This window comes from Camellia sinensis, chromosome 6, assembly GCF_055761805.1.
Source record: "Camellia sinensis isolate YWXY chromosome 6, ASM5576180v1, whole genome shotgun sequence".
In the NCBI taxonomy this organism is placed as follows: Eukaryota; Viridiplantae; Streptophyta; class Magnoliopsida; order Ericales; family Theaceae; genus Camellia; species Camellia sinensis.
The window spans coordinates 36,393,478-36,412,773 of NC_138966.1; the positions used below are offsets into that span (position 1 = coordinate 36,393,478).

Sequence of the window (19,296 nt, forward strand, 5' to 3'; positions counted from 1 at the left end):
GTCTGCATACAGCTCTTTGGCCTTAAGCTCGCCGGCATCAAATGCCTTGGCAACATATGCCTCCCCGCGCTCTTGGGCCTTTTTCGACCCCTTCAAGTCAACCACTAACTGGGCTTTCTCTGCTTTGGCCAACTTCAAATCCCCTTCAAGAAAAGTAGCCCTCTCCTTAGTGGCTCGCCAAAGCAAATCGGCGTGCTTTGCTTTATCTCCTTCGACGATAGCATTCGCCCGCTCATCATCGACCCTTTGGTTTCAGCCTCCGTTATTGCTGTCGTCGCCATCAAATCAGCCATTGCGGCAGCAACCTTATTTCTTTCGTCCTCTAGTTGGCCTTCTATGACGCTGAGTATCTCCATGACGTCATAATGGCGATGGTCGATTTCTGCTATCCTGTCTGCCGCCTAACAAACATGATATCGCAGTTACGATTAGTCAACATAAAGACGACATAAAAAGATCAATGTTATTTACTTACCAATATGGCTGATTGAGCCACCAAGGCAATAGAAACAACGTCCGGTTCGACACGAAACATGGCTTTGTCCGATGGAAGTGAAAGCCCTGACGCTACACTTAAAGCTACGGCTGGATCATTAATGGCCGATCCACTAGACAGAACCGACGCGCTCTTCATCTTTGGTTGGATAACGAATGGCTCCGCCAAATCCGGGGAAACGGCACCTAACTTTTGCCGTTTATTAAGCAGTTCATCTGATGATTTAGCAAGGGAATCGGCTGCGCGCTTTTTGCCCTTTTGATTAGTTTGATTAGAGCCTGAAGTTTCCAATGGTTACTGATTAGGCACTTCATCGGCGACAATCAATTTGTGTGTTGTTTCTAGAATAGCCGCTGGAGGAGGAGTTACTACTAAAGGGGGAATTTCTAGTTCCCCCCCAGCACTGCTAGCTCTTCTCCTTACCACCATTTTCTCGAAATTCCTTCTTCTGGCAAACTGGGCAAGTGACTCTCCGCCTATCTCCTCGGACTTGGCCCCGGGAAAATCTCCTAATTCGATAAAGATATCGTCCTCTAGAGAAGTAATCGGTACTCTGCCAGAAGTGGAGGGGATACCGCAGCCCTCTGGGTTAAGTTGCTCGAAGGGCGACTCAATTTCCCTGTTTAACTCTTCTTCCGAACAACCGCCTTGGTCAGCCTCTTCGGCGTCGGAACTTTCTTCGAAACGGCCCCCCTGTTCAGCCTCTTTGGCATCTGAACCTCTAAGGCCAATGTCCCTTAGGCTCTTGAAGTTGGGAAATATGAGTGTCGTAAGCTGTTGTTCCTCCTTCGGCACAAGGATATGGTCTGCCGCCAAAAATGTTGAGTAGGTTGGGTCATACCTTAACAGAATAGGCGTAGCACGCCCCTGTCCTTGAAGATTGTCTCGCCTTTTGTATTTGAGAACCATCTTCACTTGATTGAGCACGACTTCATCAGCCGATGGGAGGGCTCTCTTTAAGTCGTTACCTGCACACAAAACAAACTGGTCAATAATCTTTTAGTGCCGGATAGAACATCTAACTAAATTTTGTTTAGCCACCTGGCTCGCCCTTCCGTCTTGGCACAGGGTCTTGGCGATCTCTCTCACCGAATTCCCAATTGCCTCAAACGGCAACCATAACATCGTCGACTCTTTTTCCAGAGCTGGCAAGCATAGTCACCAAATGGTGATCTATGTCCTTGGATTTAAGAAAGTAACAGCCCTGACGACTGGTCAATTTCACCAAGATGTAGCAATGTCGAATTGTTGGGATTCCCAGATTAAGCCTTAGTCGGCGGTTCAATTCCACTATACTCATGATTATACGATAAAAATTCACATTAGGCTGAAAGGGAATGAGACCCCAATAATGCATAATCGCCCTTAGGAAAAGGTGTAAGGGGAAACGGACCTCGCCCTCTGCAATTGACAAGAGAGGGAAGATGATGGTGTTTGCATCAGCCCTCTCCATATCAACCACACTGTCTGCAACAAGGGATAGATGGACATCGTCTGGGATCGAAAAGTGACGACGAAAGAAAGCGACTTGCTCCTTAGAAAGGAGAGCTTTTAAATGAGTCGCCATTTTTGATGGAATATAAGGTACAAAAGCACACAAAGGGACTGGAATGTGAACAAAATAGGAAGATTTAGGCTCTTATTTTTTTGTTTGACATTGTATTAGTGATATCAAATCAGAAATCGGGAGTCTAAACTATTTGGAACGCTTGGTAACCCTAAAGCATCCCACTCCATCCGTGGTTTTAGTTTGATTAGAGAGACAACTACAAGCTCCTTCATAATAACAAGTTAAGCATGCAAATGATCAATGAAGGGTTCATTCACTAAGACCTTTTGAAATCCGCGATTTGGTTGCTGAATGAGGAATTAGAGACTCTGATGCGATTGTGGCTTGAAAATGGGTCCTCATACATGATGATTTTAAAATAGATACTTTAAAATGAATGTTCAAAATCAGAGAGTTAAGTCTTGGTTGACTCAGATATGTTAAAATTGATAAGTTTTTATCTGTTCAAAATACGTTATTGACTTAGATCTATTAAAATGGATAATTTTTCTTTGTTGTTATTGTTGTGGTTGATGATGATTGCAATAGATAGTGACAGAAAACATCTGTGTTGTTATTGAACAGACAGATCTATGTGTGTGTCTAACAATGAATATTTTCAATAGATAATGGATAATACTTTTTTTATTTATTATTGCAACAGATATGGTTGGTTTGGCTATATATTTCAACAGATAGGATTTGGTTCGGCTTATATTTCAACAAATTAGGGGAAAAATTGAACATATAGTCAAAAAATTAAATAGATAGATATAAATTTGAACAGATAGAAAAAAAAAATTGAATAGATAGATATAAGTTTGAACGGATAGAAAAAAAATTGAATAGATACATATAAATTTGAACAGATAATTAAAAAAAATCAACTGATAAATTAAGGGATAAAATTGAAAACAAAATATTCTCTAATACAACAAAAGGATTTATCACCAAATTATTTCACAAATGGTGGACAACAAAAAATATTCACTGGACCTAATGCCTTAGATAGTTCCTAGAGTGAATTTTTCAACAATTTTCTCTATTTTATTTTATTATAATTTTGTCCTAAAATAAAATTACTAAAATGTCCTTATCTTATCCACCAAAATCCTAACTTTCTAAACCTAACCCTAGCCACTACTCACCCCCACCACTAGCAACACCACCACCATGAACCACCATTGCTGCAATTCTGCCGTTACAAAATCTTCATTGCCACGAGTTTCCTACCATTGCAAACTTAGTTCGCAACCCATTTATGGCACCCTCACAACCACTACCCTTCATTCTGTCAAAATCATAGTCGCAATCCCTCATCTCTCTCTCTCTACGAAACCCTAGCCACTGCAATTTCTCTTATTAAAACCCTAGCCGTCGACGATCTCTCTTTATTTCAAAATCCCAATCGCGCTCTCTCTTTCTGTCTCTCTCTTTGTGAATCTCTCTGTATTATGGATGCTGGAGTATGAGGAGGGTTGGTGTGTTACAGATGAGGGAGTTGTGAGCAACAAGGGTCGTGGAGGAGGGTGTCAAAAATGACTAAGTAGGGGGTGAGATGGGCCATCGGAGAAAGTGGTAAAAGCGGAAGTGAGATGGGTTCGCAATGGTTCATGGTGGTGGTGATAGTGGCCAATGGTGGCTAAGGTTAAGTTAGGTTTGAAGGTTTAAAGGAATTAGGGGTACTTTTGACAAGGAAGGATGTGTACTAAACAAAACTTCATATTTGAAAATCATTAAATGTCTGCCTTGAGAAAAGATGTCCACTGAGAGGGTTTAGTGTGTAGAAATAGAATTACTCGTGGATTGCCTCCAGTCCACAAGCTGGACTGGAAGGCAATGTTTGGAAATATAGGGCTCACGAGTACTGTTTTGATGAACTGAATGCTTTATTTTATTGGGCATTTCATGTATTTCATTCACAAAAAAAATTAGGTCGATTCAATAAACATAATCTATTCAATTTATCACGTTTGTAACCTGGAAAATTAATGGTTTATTTTTAAAATGCAATTATTGTCAAATTTTATTTTTTTTGTTTTAATAACAAACATGATAAATTGAATAAGTTACGAGTATCAGATCAACTAAATTTCTTTTTTTTAGATAAAATATATGAAGTATCCAACAAAATAAATGATTCGGATTATTGAAATAGAATCCTTGTGATTCTACGAGTTCAAACAATATCATCCAGTCCAGATTATGGACTCGAGGCAATCCACTTCCTATCTTTCTTTTTTTATTTATTTTATTTTATTTTTAAATTGGTAGTTGTTCAACCAACTTAGCCTAACTCAATTAGCCAACATGATTCTTCTAAGAGAGTAGTCCCAATGGAAAGGTCAAATTAAAGAGGCAAGCACTTAATACTTTGAAAGGGTGAGGCGACTGTTTCTCAAATGTGCTAATTTAACAATTAACAACTGACTTTTTTTTATCAAAAATGCAAAAAGTGTTCGAGTGATTATGATATTATTTTTAAATTTTTACCACTTGGCCGGTTTGGGATCAAAATTTTCATCTAAAAATATAGGAAAATTCTATGGTACACTTCTCTCTAGGGTGTATACGACATGCACCTTGGGTTACGGCATTTGAGTCAATAGTTATGACTTATTATATTATCAATTAGTGTTATTTACGCAGAAATCCCTTCAACTATTGAAAATTTTCACCTTGACCCCCCTCTAAACTTTAAAAGCATATAAATGGATCCCATAAACCATAAAAATATACAAATAGACCCCTTAATCTATTGGCGTGTTTCACTTTGACTCTCCGTTAATGATTCAATTTGTACATTTTATAATTTGGGAAAATTTGAACGCTTTAATTGTTTAGAGGATAAAGTGATACTTCCAAATAGTTTAGGAGATCTATTTGTACGCTTTTATAGTTTATGGGTTAAGTTGATAATTTTCAATAGTTTAGGGGGTCTTTGACACATTGTGATGTTGGTTGTGACAAAATTTTGATTATAATCTAAGAATTGTTTGATTATATATTTCATATGATATTTAGTTATAATTTAATTTTTTTTAATTTAATTATGACTCTCATAGTATTGAGTTATGACGTTTATGATAATCAAACTCATAATATTTCCCAAAAATATAATTCAAAATCATTTTGTTCTTAAAAATATTTTATTAGCGACATTTTCAAATTTTAATGCTAAATGTCCTTATTATTATTATTATTACTTTTTGAATGGTCTTTTAAACAAAATTTCATTCAAGGAATGAAAAGTTTAATCCTTAAAATTCGTATATATTGTATTATGTGTGATATTTCCCAACTGTAGTTTCTGAGAAGAAGATAACAAAAGCTTTCTTAGCATAATCACTCTTTTATTAATGTACCCGTACAAAATTATATTGGAACTTTCAATTATACCACTGAAAATTTCTACACAATCCTCCGCATCAAAAGGAAAAAGCAAAAAACGTAATACATAAACATGCATAAAAGACTATAATCAAGGAAAGCTTTTGTGTTCCTACAGAGAGGAGAGTCTGGATTGATGATTTGGAGCGTTTGAGAGTGACATAAAGGCTCCTGTTTGTTTCCTGCCGTTTTCATTCATTTCTTTCCCTTCACATGCCTCAATTATCATCCCCAACGATGTCGAATCACCGCCATGTTCATCAAATTCCATTTGCATGATCACATTCATTTTACACTCTGAAAGCTTAGCCTGAGCTGCCCATCTCATTATCTTACCTGAAGTAGTCTTTGGAACACTCCCATTCTTGACAAGAACCACCAGACCAATCTTAATCTCCTCTTCCTTCATTACACCTTCCCTTATTCCTTCACATATTCTCCTCAAAACTCTAATCTCTCTCTCAACTCTCTGCATCTCTGCAACAACAGCTATTGCTGTTCTTGAAATCTTGAATGCAGCAATGCAACCTCCCCTTAAAAACTCTGGACAACTGTTATAAGCAGCGGTCTCTATATAATGGGGATGTATTTCTTGTCCATTTTTTAGCACGATATCAGAACATCGACCCGTCACATAAAGATACCTCTCTTCTCCTTTGACAATTCCCCTATCACCAGTTCGAATGAAGTACCGGCTCACCTTGTTTCTGAGTCTCCCATGAAACACCTTGCGAGTTAGCGAAGGATGGGCGAGGTAGCCAGAGGCATTGCTCGGAGATGAAATCCATATCTCGCCTTCAATCCCATCTTCCACAGGCTCATTTGTTTCTTCATTTACGACTATAATTTCAGTTTCATCGTCTTCATCAGAACCTAGCCTTGCACTGGGTAAGAGCTTGTTGTAACATGGGAGGCTATCATTTTTTTCACGCCATGAAGTCGAAACAAAAGTGCAGCTTTCGGCTAAGCCATAAGACGGAGAGATGGAAGATGGGTTTAGCCCGAGAGGCCTAAATACCTCGATAAATTCTTCTATTGATGCCTTGTAAATAGGCTCATTGACAATGATCAAGTTGTTCATGCTCCATAGATTTATAGGCAATGTTCCTTGACTCATCCCACCTCGCTTGACAACGAGTGGCAATGCGAATGATGGAACTGGGGTGCAAGTGCCTCTGTACTTAGTTATCAACTCGAGCCATAGCCTTGGCCGCTTTACAAAGGCATTGGGTGATGTCAACACGCACGTTGCGCCCGATACAATTGTCAGTAGCAAGAACATTAGGCCACAGTCATGATACTGTGGCAACCATGAGACAATGACACTATTGGGATGAAGATTATAGGCTTTCCTGGCTACTCTAACATTGTGAGCAGCGGATCCCGCAGAAACAAGGACCGGTTTTGGAATCCCGGTTGCACCAGACGTGTACTGAATCAGATAAATCTCGTCCGGCTTGCAACCATTATACGATGAAAAGAAACCCGGTTTCAAGTTCACCTTCTTGTCCATAATGTCCTCAGTTGCAATCCATTTGAGGTTCTGTAAAAGCTCACAGAGTTGTCGATTGCTAGAAAACGACGATGAGACATATTGTCGAACACGTTTGGTGTAATCAGAGCTAGCTATGGCAGCTTTGGGCATTGTTTGAGAGATAACTCTAACAAGGTGGTGATGGGCATTGTTGGAAAAAGATGGATCAGGAGGGATGATGGGAACCCCTACAAGCCCAGCTCTTTGGCACCCGAAAATGATCTCGACCAGCTCGAGGCCTGGTGAGCAGAGAATCACAACAGTGTCACCTCTTTGTAATGGAAAGAGAAGGTGAGAAGAAATAGACTGCACTGTGCTGTTTAGCTCAGCGTAGGTCAGAGTTGAGACCTTGGTCACACCAGTTGAGCCATCTTCGGCCCAAATGAAGGCGGGTTTGGACCGAAAGGCTGGTAGGTTAGCCCATGCTGGGAGATATAGGTCCACGACTGGTTGGTCTGGGAAACAAGGGTCATAGTTCTCGTAGCTCATGATGTTGCTTGTTTCTTTGTTGGTGTATAAACAACGTTGTTTATGGCTTCTATATATATGGTAACAGCGGTTCTGATGTCCAATAAATAAATAAATTTGTCCCAAATTTGCAACCAATGGCCGATATCCATGCATTTTGAATATATAACATTAAGGGTAATGCTACATGTCATGAAATAAATATCATGAAAAATTTCATGAAACTAATCCAATGGTGAATGCATAACATACAATAAAACACTACAAACACTATAATCTAATCCAAGGGTGGAGAATCTTCATGAAAACTTTTCAAGACATTGTTTTCATGATACCTAGCATTATTGATAACATTAATCTATAATTCTGAGTATTTTTTGTTTTTTTTTTTTGACGCTTTTATGGGTTGCTAGACTTCCGAAAATAATAAAAACTAATAATTGAGACTCTCATTTTTAAAAGACCCTCACAAGACTCCCACAAATCTGAACCACTCATAATGTGGATTTCACATATATATGAGTGGGTCTCACACATATATGAGAGGCCAAGATCACTTTGGGAGTGTGAGGGTCATCCCCAAAAGGTGTCCCAAACATTTTCTAATAATAAGTTAGTAAGTGTAGGAAGCATAAATAATTTTAAAAACTTACCATGAAAAGTTGACCAATGCTGTATATTTAACGGAAAATTATCATTCAGTAATAATTTTTAAAAATTATTCCAAATTTATGAAAAAAATTATAATTTTAATTATTAATATTTATAATATTTATTATTTATTTATAATTATTTTTTAAAACATCACTGAACAGTTATTTATCCTATATTTAAAGCAAAAAAGATCATGAAAATAAGAAAAATGATTTATTCGTACAATTTCTCTCTTCCAAATCCTCCAAATGATTTAGGAAGCAAAATTTGAAAAGTTGACTCACATTCTAATATTCTCTCAAAACTCTACTTATATACATTTGTCTTACCATCTCATTAGGGGATTGTGGAAAAAAGAAATTGTGTGCATGTAGTACTGCTGATGGAAATATTTATACCGAACCTTATCCCGAAAATGAGTTTATAGTATAGAGTTTGATTTCTTAAGGTGTTCGACGATATCCTGAGATAAGAGTACGAAAAAACGGAAGACGAGAGAACAAACAGATATTCGTTAAGAATATCCCACTGTGAGCATCATCAGAACATGTCGTTTAATTGATATTTGTATGCATATTTCGTGATGCTCAATGGGGTTCTTGACGGTTGTTTTCAGCATATATCTAGACAGCTACGTGAGGATAAAAATGTGGGAATGCTTTAGTTTGTTAAAAACGATTTTTATGTATCCAATGAAATCTTTACAGTTTGTTATTAGTGATATGAGAATAATTCTTGTAGTATGGTGTGATATGCTCTGGACTAGGAAACAAAAATGGTTGCCGATACCCACGAGGAGTTTTGTTCAAATAAAATGATTGGGTTGACATTGCTCACCTCAAGAATAATTTTTACTGCAAAACCCATTTTTTAAGGTTAATTTTTACAAAAATACTAGGGACCATAAAACTTTAATTCGAATATTATTCCGAAAGTTTGTGTAGTGTAGATTTAGAATTAGTAGGATGTGACGTACGCCACATTGAATGGAAACCGTTAATTCTTTTTTCTGAATAAATTTCCTGAATTGTCTCTCTCGTCATTATATATCTGTCCAAGTTGATAGTTTTTTTATTTAATTTTTTTTTGGAAAAAAATTAAGTTATGTTCAATTTCCACCAAAAAAAAAAAAAATTTTGTAGAAAAAAAATCATGTTTATTATGCATATGTGATTTTAAAACACAAAAATAAAAAAATAAAAAAATAAAAAAAAACATATTTAATGAATTGTCAAATGGAGAGTGTGTAGAGAGGGTGGCCGACTCATGGGGATAAACACCGCTCCTACCGTATGACAACCCTTATTTTGCTTTCGTCATATTCATGAGAATTTACATGATTTTAGTTTGTTAAGCTTGCATTTCATAAACTTTTATATTTTGTCTAAATGTGGATCCTATCTTGTTTTGATACTAATGTATTTCGCCTAAGTATATGATCCCTGTTTTGTTCCATGCTTTGTGTGTTAAATCTAGGCTATCTACCTTTGCTACCTCATACATGGGTCACACATTTGAACCTCTTATACCTAGGCCGTTGAGCGACAACAGCTAAAGCCATCTTGTAACTATCTTGATTGACCTCCACCTCCACCTCCACCCTTGCACGTAGACTGAAGTGTGCACCACCTATGCCAAGGTGTGCATTACCTAGACACTCGAGATCTTTGATCCTTGAACCTTCATGCCGAGTTGTGCACTTTAACCAACACCTAGCAACCCTTGTTCCACGCCTTGTATAACCTAAGCTGAGGTGTGTCACATCTAGGCTAAGTGTTATCCCTCATAGCCGAGGTCAAGGAGACCTTACTTGTCTGAAGCCTATGTTTTGAGCTCGAATGCTTGTCTTGTCAAAAGTACCCATGCCACCTTACTTATTGTATACACTTTGACCTACTCTTTCATTCAGATATCTTTTTAAGGAGATTTGACCAGATGATGCCACGTGTCCCAATAGTGGATATTAGTTAGTTAGCTATTGAGAAACCTAAATCATTTGCCATATCTTTGTCTTGAATAGAGAGAAGCTCTAGGAAGAAGAAGAAGAAGTTCTTAGAGGAAGCTAGATTTTACAAGCTTGAATCTTAGACTTTGAACCATTTGATTTGTGTTTTGAAATTAGATTCTTGATCTACTTTTGTTATTTTTTATATTGATATGATCACATTGGATGATCTAGCATGATTCATAAATCATGTATTGATTTAAAGTCTTGTTTTAGAAAGAGAATGTGATATTCTTGTATTATTAAAAATAACCATGTTTTAATCAAAAGTTTGTAACAAATTCTATGTTTTTGTGTCTGTTTTTATGGAATCTTCAAGTATGCCTACCTAGGTCCATATTTTTTAACTCATATCATAAAATCCCATATTTTGAATAAGAAGATATGATTTTTAACATTCACGTTATTCATGTTCATGTTCTTCATGTTCTTTAAGAGGAAATCCAGCTTTCCAAACTTTATTATTCCCTAAGTGTGGTCATCGAGACCCACTCTTGTCCAGCTTCCACACCTAGGCCAACCATTGCATCTCACCTTGGCCTACTTTGCATGATCACTTGCACCTAGGCCGACCACTGTACACCTAGGCCGACCACAACACATCTCGGCCGACACCTTATAACATCTCGGGTGGGCAGCCCACATCTCGGTCAAGGAGACCACACCTCGGCCAGGAGGTGTGGAACCTCAACTATGAACTCTTGAGTTTACCCATCTAGGCCATTTCGGCATAGCTCATCTCTGTGTATTCATTCCTAGACCTGATTTATACCCAGCATGTTTTTCCAAGAAGAAAAACATTGTTTCATCTTTCAGAACATGTTTTTCTTTGTTTTGACTTAGTTTTAGGAAGAAATGTCGAGATATGTTTTACTCATTTAAAACTTGTTTTGAGAGTCCATTACATAACTATCTTTGAGCATCTCTTCTTGTCTTCTTGAAGTGCATCCAATGGGATTTGCCATGTATTTGTAGATTTTAGAACCTTGCCTTAATTCCCGCGACCGAAGAGCTATTGTGAGTGGTATTTTTAATAAAGTTATGTTAATTTTTTGGATAAAAGTTTTTCTTTGTTTTGGAAATGTATATGATTAAGCATAAATAATTATCCCTTAGTTTTTGTATCAAATACTATGGTAGTTTTGATAACATTCTTGAAAGGTCCTTGTGTGCTAGAGGACTTTAATACAACTAGTACCTTTATTTGAGATATCTCCTTTGCCATCGACGGGTGGGCTTGTCTAATCAATTATGGGTCGGTTATTTATTTGTTTTGTCAATGAATGTTCATTCTTTATATTATGTAGATGTTAGTAAACATCATTTGAAGCTTTGAAAGCCTTTAATTGATGAACTTGATTCATCCTTTGATTTGTTACAAGCTATGATATGTAATGTTTTGATAAAATCTTGGATACATACATTCAAACCTTTATTACTTATATCATTCCCTTAGTTTTCAACTCACCCCTCTCCCTTATATATATATATATATATATTGGTGATGAACAAGAAGGCAATGCCGCCAAAGACTTTATTTGGAACATGTTTCAATTTATGCTTTTGTAATCATCTTGAAGATCATACTTTTTAGTTTTGTAGATCATTTACATTTGAATGTTTTAGCTTGAAAAGCCTTTGATCAAGATGTAATAGCAAGTTTAATTTATTTTGTATCTAAGTTGTAAAACTATGTTAATATGTACGTCATTCATTTAATCTATGCACAACTTTTATGGACTAGTTTGATTTAAATTTATTTCTTCCGCATAGGTATGCCCCATGTGTCACAACAAGAAATAACACTGTCACGCCCCGTATTTTATTACTTGGATAACATTACCAATATTCATTAAAACTCAATTCCAATGCATGAAAACACATTCTTTTGGGCCAAAACTTAAGAAAATATTTTTAAACTTGTAAAACCTCATGAATTAAAGATCATTTCGCAAAATCAAAACCCAAAAGCAAGTCAATTATGCAAAACCAAACTTGAAACTTAAGATATAACGCATGCAAGAACTTACATGCTATATTTCCTTCTAAAACAAGATCAATTGAGATGTTTAGCACAAAAGTAGTTGAATTCTTAAAACATAGCCAAGATAAGAATATTCATGTGAGAATTCTTTAAAAACAACTTCAAAATGAAATGAGATAGGCATACATGCATGTATTGAGCTTAAATTCTTCAATCCTAACTTCATTCTTGTATTAAACCATCTAACTCATTTGAATTCATACTCTTATTGACTTATACACTTAGCTTATGGATTGAATTCTTACCTCAATTCTTCAATTAGAGTCTAGAAGGTCAATACTTTGAATTCCCAAGCTAATTCCTCCAAATTTCCTTTAATTCTCTTACTTGATCTCAATTCTCTCTCTCTCTTTCTCTCTCTCTCCTCATGTTTTTGAGCTCAAAATGATGAATTGGAAGTGTATAAAGATGAGTCTAGAAGTGTAGAGCCAACAATTAGCCTTACATAGGCTTGGTTAAGATTAGACTAAATAAGTGTGATTAGTTCTAATTAATTTATTCTAATTATTTGGTTCAGAATAAAATTCTAATTAAACTTACCAGAAAATTCTAAAAAATCTATATAACACATAAACGTAGTCAATTTCGTGTTCAGATGCCAATAAGGCCTTCAATTCGCATATTAAACAGAAATTCAGACAGATATAAGCATAGTTAACACAAAACACATGCAATTAACTCAGAATTTCTTTTTAATTACTCATTAGGCATTCTTAATCATGGTTTATTGACTAATCACATATCGGGCTTGTTACACTACTGTTGGAGAAAAAACTCCAACACCGCCTTGTACAACGTTCCCACACTCCATTTTCCTAACACCTCCGCTGAAGCTCTCAACAAATCCTCCAAATCGAAGCTATAAATTCCACCATCAAAGAACAACATTTTGTTTTTCTCTCTTTGCTCTAGCACCCCTGTCACCTCCATCGATGAGACGTTCCTGGATTTGTTATCGCTATTTCAACGGACCTTGACCCCACCATCGGTTTCTGGGATTTCGTAACTTGTCGCTGTCTTTGGCCCCTTCGCAAATAGAGGTCAAATTCAAAAGAAATGTATAGTTTTAGAGAGAGAAAGCTAGAGAGAATCTAGAAAGGTGTTTTTGGGTAGATCAATTGAACAAATAAAATAAAAAAACAGACTACAATTGAACAGATTAAAAAAATGAACAGATAAGTTAAAAAAAATTAAATATATACTTTTCTCTCTATATATATTTTTGTATGTATATAAGCATTTAAATAGATAGAATAAAAAGTTGAACATATAGGTTAAAATAATTTGGATAGATAGGTTCAAAAAAATCCAACAAATAAAATAAAAATTTGAACAGATAAGTTCAACAAATAGATTAAAGATATTAAAATAATTTAAATAGATAGATTAAAAATAGTGCCTCTATTCACACTCTACTTTGCTCCAAATACACTATCTTCTTTATCATTGCTATACATTATTATTATTCTCACTCCACTTTGCTCCAAATACACTTTATTCTATGTATAATAAGGACAAAAAATAGAGAATATTTAGAGCATAGTGAAGCAAGAACAGTGATTCTTGTTAAAAATATTAAAACAATTTTGACAAATAGATAAAAATTTGAACATATAGATTCAAAAAATTGAACAGATAAAATAAAAATTTGCAGGTTAAAATATAAATTTCAATAGACAAGTAGTATTTATTGAACAAAATATGTTAATGGACTTTTGACTAACAAATGTCCTTATATCCTCAATAGAACCACCCTTATCCTTAATGACTTACAAAGGTGAGAATATGGATTTATGAAGGATTTTTCCATATTATATTAAAACTATTTATATATATATATATATATAAAATGAAAACTCAATAATACATTGTACGAATATTATGTATATTCTATGACAACTCAACAATATATTATGTACATCTTACATAATATATTATGATTTATTTATTACTATATTTCCTAGTCAGTTAGGATACGAGTAAAAAAAATACTCTCATCTGCCCTTGACCTGAACTCGATCGGATCGTTCAAAAGTTTCTCCAAATTCAACCCCACCTTATTGAATCACCCTGAAACCCATTTCTTTAGGATGGGAAAGAATTAGAAATTCGACTGATTGAGATATTTTGTCATCCCTAAGAACAAGACAGGAGTCTGTTCCTTTAAAAATAGTCACATTACTCCATGTCTATGAAGCACGGGTACAGATACGAATACTGGTACGGGTACGATATGAGTACACCGATACGACAAGACCTTAAAAAAGTAGGATACAGGTACGGTTGGAGTACGTCAATAAAGTTTTTATTTTTTATAATTTATAGTTTGAGATTCAATTTACAAACCAAAGTTCAATACCAAAACTAAAAGGAAAAATTATAAAACCAAAAGAGAAATAATAGTTCAACAATACTAATACCAAAGTAAAGTCTATAAGTTATTCTAATGCCATTAAATAAGAGAAATTACAAAATAAAGTTTCATTCCAAAAGCAAGCTAAGCAATATTTAAAAACTTGAAATTTTAATTTTCACCTCCATCAATTTCATCATTAAATAATACATCTTTTATCTCTGGCATATCAAATTAAATATTTACAATTTCAAGCAAATAAAAACCCTCTAATAAATTAAACATATCCCTACCAATATCCCATAACTTGGTGTATTCTCGATGTACCCATGAAGTACCCATGGAATATACCCAACTGTCAAAAAATGTATAAAAAGTACTTGGTACGTATTTTGAATATCCGATATATATACAGCCCTATCGATATGAGTATCAATATTTAATAAATACTCGATACAAGTACGACAATATTTTTAAAGCGTCCATACTTCATAACTCCTTGTAGTTGGCATATCAAAGTGTCATAGTTTGTGTATAAAAAGCACACTGTTAGCTTTTGATTGAAAATAACAAGATTTGCCTATGGAAAGGGTAAATTCTATTTACACACTATAGAAAATCTCAATATACATTATTTATAGGAAAAATTATCCAAAAATCCCATATCACCATCATACATCCCATTTAGTCCTACCGTTTTACAAATACACTAACAGATCCCATTTGTTATAATTCTAATGCCAATGGGTCCTGTTTTGATTTATGTTTTCAAATTTTGGTCGTTTCTACCCTTTCCTTATCTGCGTCACACAGATTTAGGAATGAAGGTCGTTTCCTAATACCAATCTTGTGGCACAGAATTAGGGATCAGGTTCATAATGTATTACCATCTCCTCCACTAGGTCACACAACGTGTTGTCCAATATTTGGTCACCACAGTCATATCACAGAGGGAGCACATTCAGGGTTACACCGATATCAGAATTAGGTACGCCGTCTGATTTCCCCCCTTGTATGATGGTTGTTACATAAGTTTTCATCGTTGTCTTTGTGCCCCCCATTGCTGATGAGTTTTTAAGCATTTGCATTCGTCTGTGACACACATGTGGGTCTGTGTTTTTCTTTTTCTCCATACCTTGTCAACCGTCTGTAACTATTTTTAAATGCAGGGATGGACGACGTGATTATGTTGTTGTGCTATTTTTGGTCCACGAATGTCGCATACAATCTGAAATCCCCTTACGCATTTGTCGATTTGATTAATTTTTTGTGTGATAATTTTGATGGGCTTACGTCGGTTAATGTACGATTGTTCTTCAATGTTACGGGTTACAAAAATATCTCATTACAAAATGACGTAGATATGGAGAATATGGTTCACCTTGCATTGTCTTTTCATTTGCAACTAATCGAGGTTACGGTCGAGTCACACGATGATGTATGTGTAGCAGTAGACGATGATTGTGTGGACACCACACCAAGCCTTGGCACGCGTGGAACCAAACGATCTGTTCACCAGATTAACAATGACCTTGATATTGACTTGTTGCCAAACTACTGTCCACATGATGAGCAGACATTCTTATCAGCATCATGGGCTAACGGACTAACTCATGTGGGGCAGAGTTTCGAAGGTGGTGCAACTGAGTTTCAAACAGTACTTTGCAAATATGCGGTAGAATGCGGTTTCGAATTCAAGTACCTCAAAAATGATACAGTTAGAATTACCGCTGTGTGTTCGTTGCGAGAGTCGAAGGGTTGCACATGGTTGGTACACACGTGAGTTCTGGACGCTAATGGTTTTTTCTACCTTCGCAAATGGAACAATGAACACATTTGTGGCGTAGCTGTTCATACAGTCAACAACCGCCGTTTAGGATCAGACTTGGTCTCCGACATCTTTGTACATCATATCTGCGACAAGCCTTTGACTAGGCCTACTGATGTTGCATTTGATTTGAAAAAAAATTACGGCCTCGAAATAAGTTACCGCGTAGCTTGGTTAGGTGTCGAAAAAGCCAGAGGCGAGTTATTTGGGGCACAAAGTGCATCTTTTGATCAGCTAAGGTGGTACAGTGGGGCCGTAACGGAACACAACCCGGGTACTTATATCAATATTGATTGCGACGAGCATGACAACCGGTTTGAGCGCTTTTTCATATCATTCAAAGCATGCATTGACGGGTTCAAACATTGCCGACCATTACTTTTTCTAGATGGCACCTTCTTGAAGGGGAGGTTCAAAGGGAATTTACTTACTGCCACATCTAAGGACGGGAACCGAGGTACATTGAACATTTACACAAATATAATGCACATACGGAACACAACCATGCCTGCCAATATTTCCACACAACTATCTACACCTTCACACCCAACTAACCACCCTACTCACATGCAGGATTGTTTCCAGTCGCATTTGCGATTGTCGGGGCAGAAAACGCAACAAACTGGTCATGGTTTTTGCAACATCTTCATAATGCACTAGGTGATGACAGAACGTTCACGTTCATATCAGATCGGCATGTTGGCCTCATGGAGGCAATGCCCATTATCTTCCCAAATGCTCACCACACGTTTTGCATGCAACACCTTTAGAGGAACCTTAGAGACAAACTTAAATATATGAACAATTGCCATCGAATTGGATTGATCACCAAGTTCAACAACTGCGCTTATGCACCGACTGTTACTGCATTTGAAGAGATGGTACAAAAGTTCACGAATTCCGATAAGAAAATTGCAATCGATTTCCTTAGAAATCTACCTCCACAACATTGGGCAAATGCTTATTTTAGGTGCGTACCTTTACATGCTCCACTTGTATATGAACTGTACAAACCATTGACTGTGTCGTGTTAAATTACATTATCTGTACTAATGCCGCTGTTATGTTGTGGAACACATTGCAATACAGAGGTAACCGGTACGGCGAGATGTCCTCCAACGCCGCCGAATCCTTCAACAACTGGATTTCCGAGGAACGTCACCTTCCGATAACTCGTTTGGTGGAGAGTATAAGGACACAAATAATGCGACAAATGTCAACTAGGCGGGAGGCGTCACAACAATGGCATGGTGTGTTATGTCCAAAAATGGAAAAACTACTAGAAAAGTCATACAATGATGGGAGGTCATGGACTGTAAGCCAATCAAGCCCCACTGTGTACGAGGTACACTCACACCCGTCCGTCGTGGTCGATGTTGACAGCCGCACATGCTCGTGTTTCCAGTGGCAGATTAACGGGTTCCCATGCTCACATGCCATTGTTGCCGCTCGGAAAAGTGTACAGGATTTGTACACATTAATCAAGCCTTACTTCCATGCCTCTGAATATCGCTTGTCCTACAGCCCAACAATTACACCAATTCCAACGGTCGAACAACCACCCATCCACACACACAATTTGATCATACTGCCACCCACTGTTAAACGACCACCTGGCAGGCCCAAAAAGAAGAGGATATCATCACGCGGTGAGGAAGTCCAACCAATACGTTGCAGCAGGTGTGGTCGCATAGGACACCACAACCGGAAGACCTGCAAAAAACCAATATAGCATATCAACCCAATCATGTGGAAACACACTATTTGACACTTTTATTACTTCATTTTTCCCAGTTAATAATCATGGGTTACAGATATTTCCCATGTATGCATTTAATTTCCAAGTACCTTTCGCACTACTTTATTTTTCCTAGTTAATAATCATGGGTTACCCATATTTCCCATGTGCGCATTTAATTTCCAATCACTTGTCGCATTGTGGACAATGTTCCAAAACAGTCTCCCATTCATAATGCAGTGGTATACTCATTTACCTTTCTCCTTTACATTGTTTTCAATTATCAATTTCCTTACTTTTGATTCATATTTTAATGAAAATTTCTTTCACCAGTAACACACAATACATAACAGCACACAAATTGCATCACTGCCATTCACAATGTCCATACACACGCCACTAATACCATTTAACCCTTAACAATTTAACAAACTCACATTGTCACAATATATTTAGCTTACATGCTGAAAGCAATATTATTCATCCACCATCACACAACGAGTTAATACATGTTCCACTTCCGTGAAACATACATGTTCAACATACAAACTTCAAAACCTGTAACTGAACAAAACACAACATATTCAACACACGGAAATCCTAAGCAGTAAATGAACAACATACAATGTCAAATGTAACATAACACACAATCGCATAACATCCATCTGTAATTACTATTATTCACAATTTAATAGCCAACGTTAAATCAAACCAAAACATTCACAATAACTAACACAAACTTAATAAAATAAGTTCAGCCCTGTGCAAAAAATAACCCACAAAAAATAGGTATATAACGTAGCGCCACCACACTGCTAAATCAAAACCCAACCGGCAAATCAATCCCATTTACAAAACCCAAACAGTTTCATACTTCATGCACTATCTTTTAGACCCCTTTCATGGTCGTTCACAAACCCTTTAACCATGTTGGCGCGCAATATGACGCAGTTATCCCCCTGCAACGATCTACTGACGTCAACATGATGTACATACTGACGCATCACAGCACACATAATGATTGCGCAGTCCTCCCGTTCTGTTAGTTTTGGGTTCACTACAGTTCGGACTCTCAAATTGTCACGGTTCTAAATCTGAACCAAAGAGTCCAAATCCGGCAAATCGTTTTGAGAAACAGATTTTGAAAGAAGTGCCAAACATGGACTGTTTTGCCAGATACAGAGTCGCCACCTAAATATTTTTTTTATGGGGGAATTTAGGAAACCCTGGCTCGGTG

General features: G+C 36.6%; 1 protein-coding gene across 1 annotated transcript; it reads right to left on the minus strand.

The window, feature by feature from the left end:
* Nucleotides 1-5,383: 5,383 nt before the first annotated feature.
* LOC114320934 (uncharacterized) lies at nucleotides 5,384-7,478 on the minus strand. The gene has a single exon (XM_028268035.2). The coding sequence runs from the start codon at nucleotides 7,456-7,458 to the stop codon at nucleotides 5,548-5,550; it is 1,911 nt and encodes a 636-aa protein (XP_028123836.2). The 5' UTR covers nucleotides 7,459-7,478; the 3' UTR covers nucleotides 5,384-5,547.
* Between the last annotated feature and the right edge of the window lie 11,818 nt (nucleotides 7,479-19,296).

Excerpts from the sequence above, each read along its gene's own strand:
- LOC114320934 (XM_028268035.2), bottom strand. The coding sequence starts at position 7,458 with ATGAGCTACGAGAACTATGACCCTTGTTTCCCAGACCAACCAGTCGTG.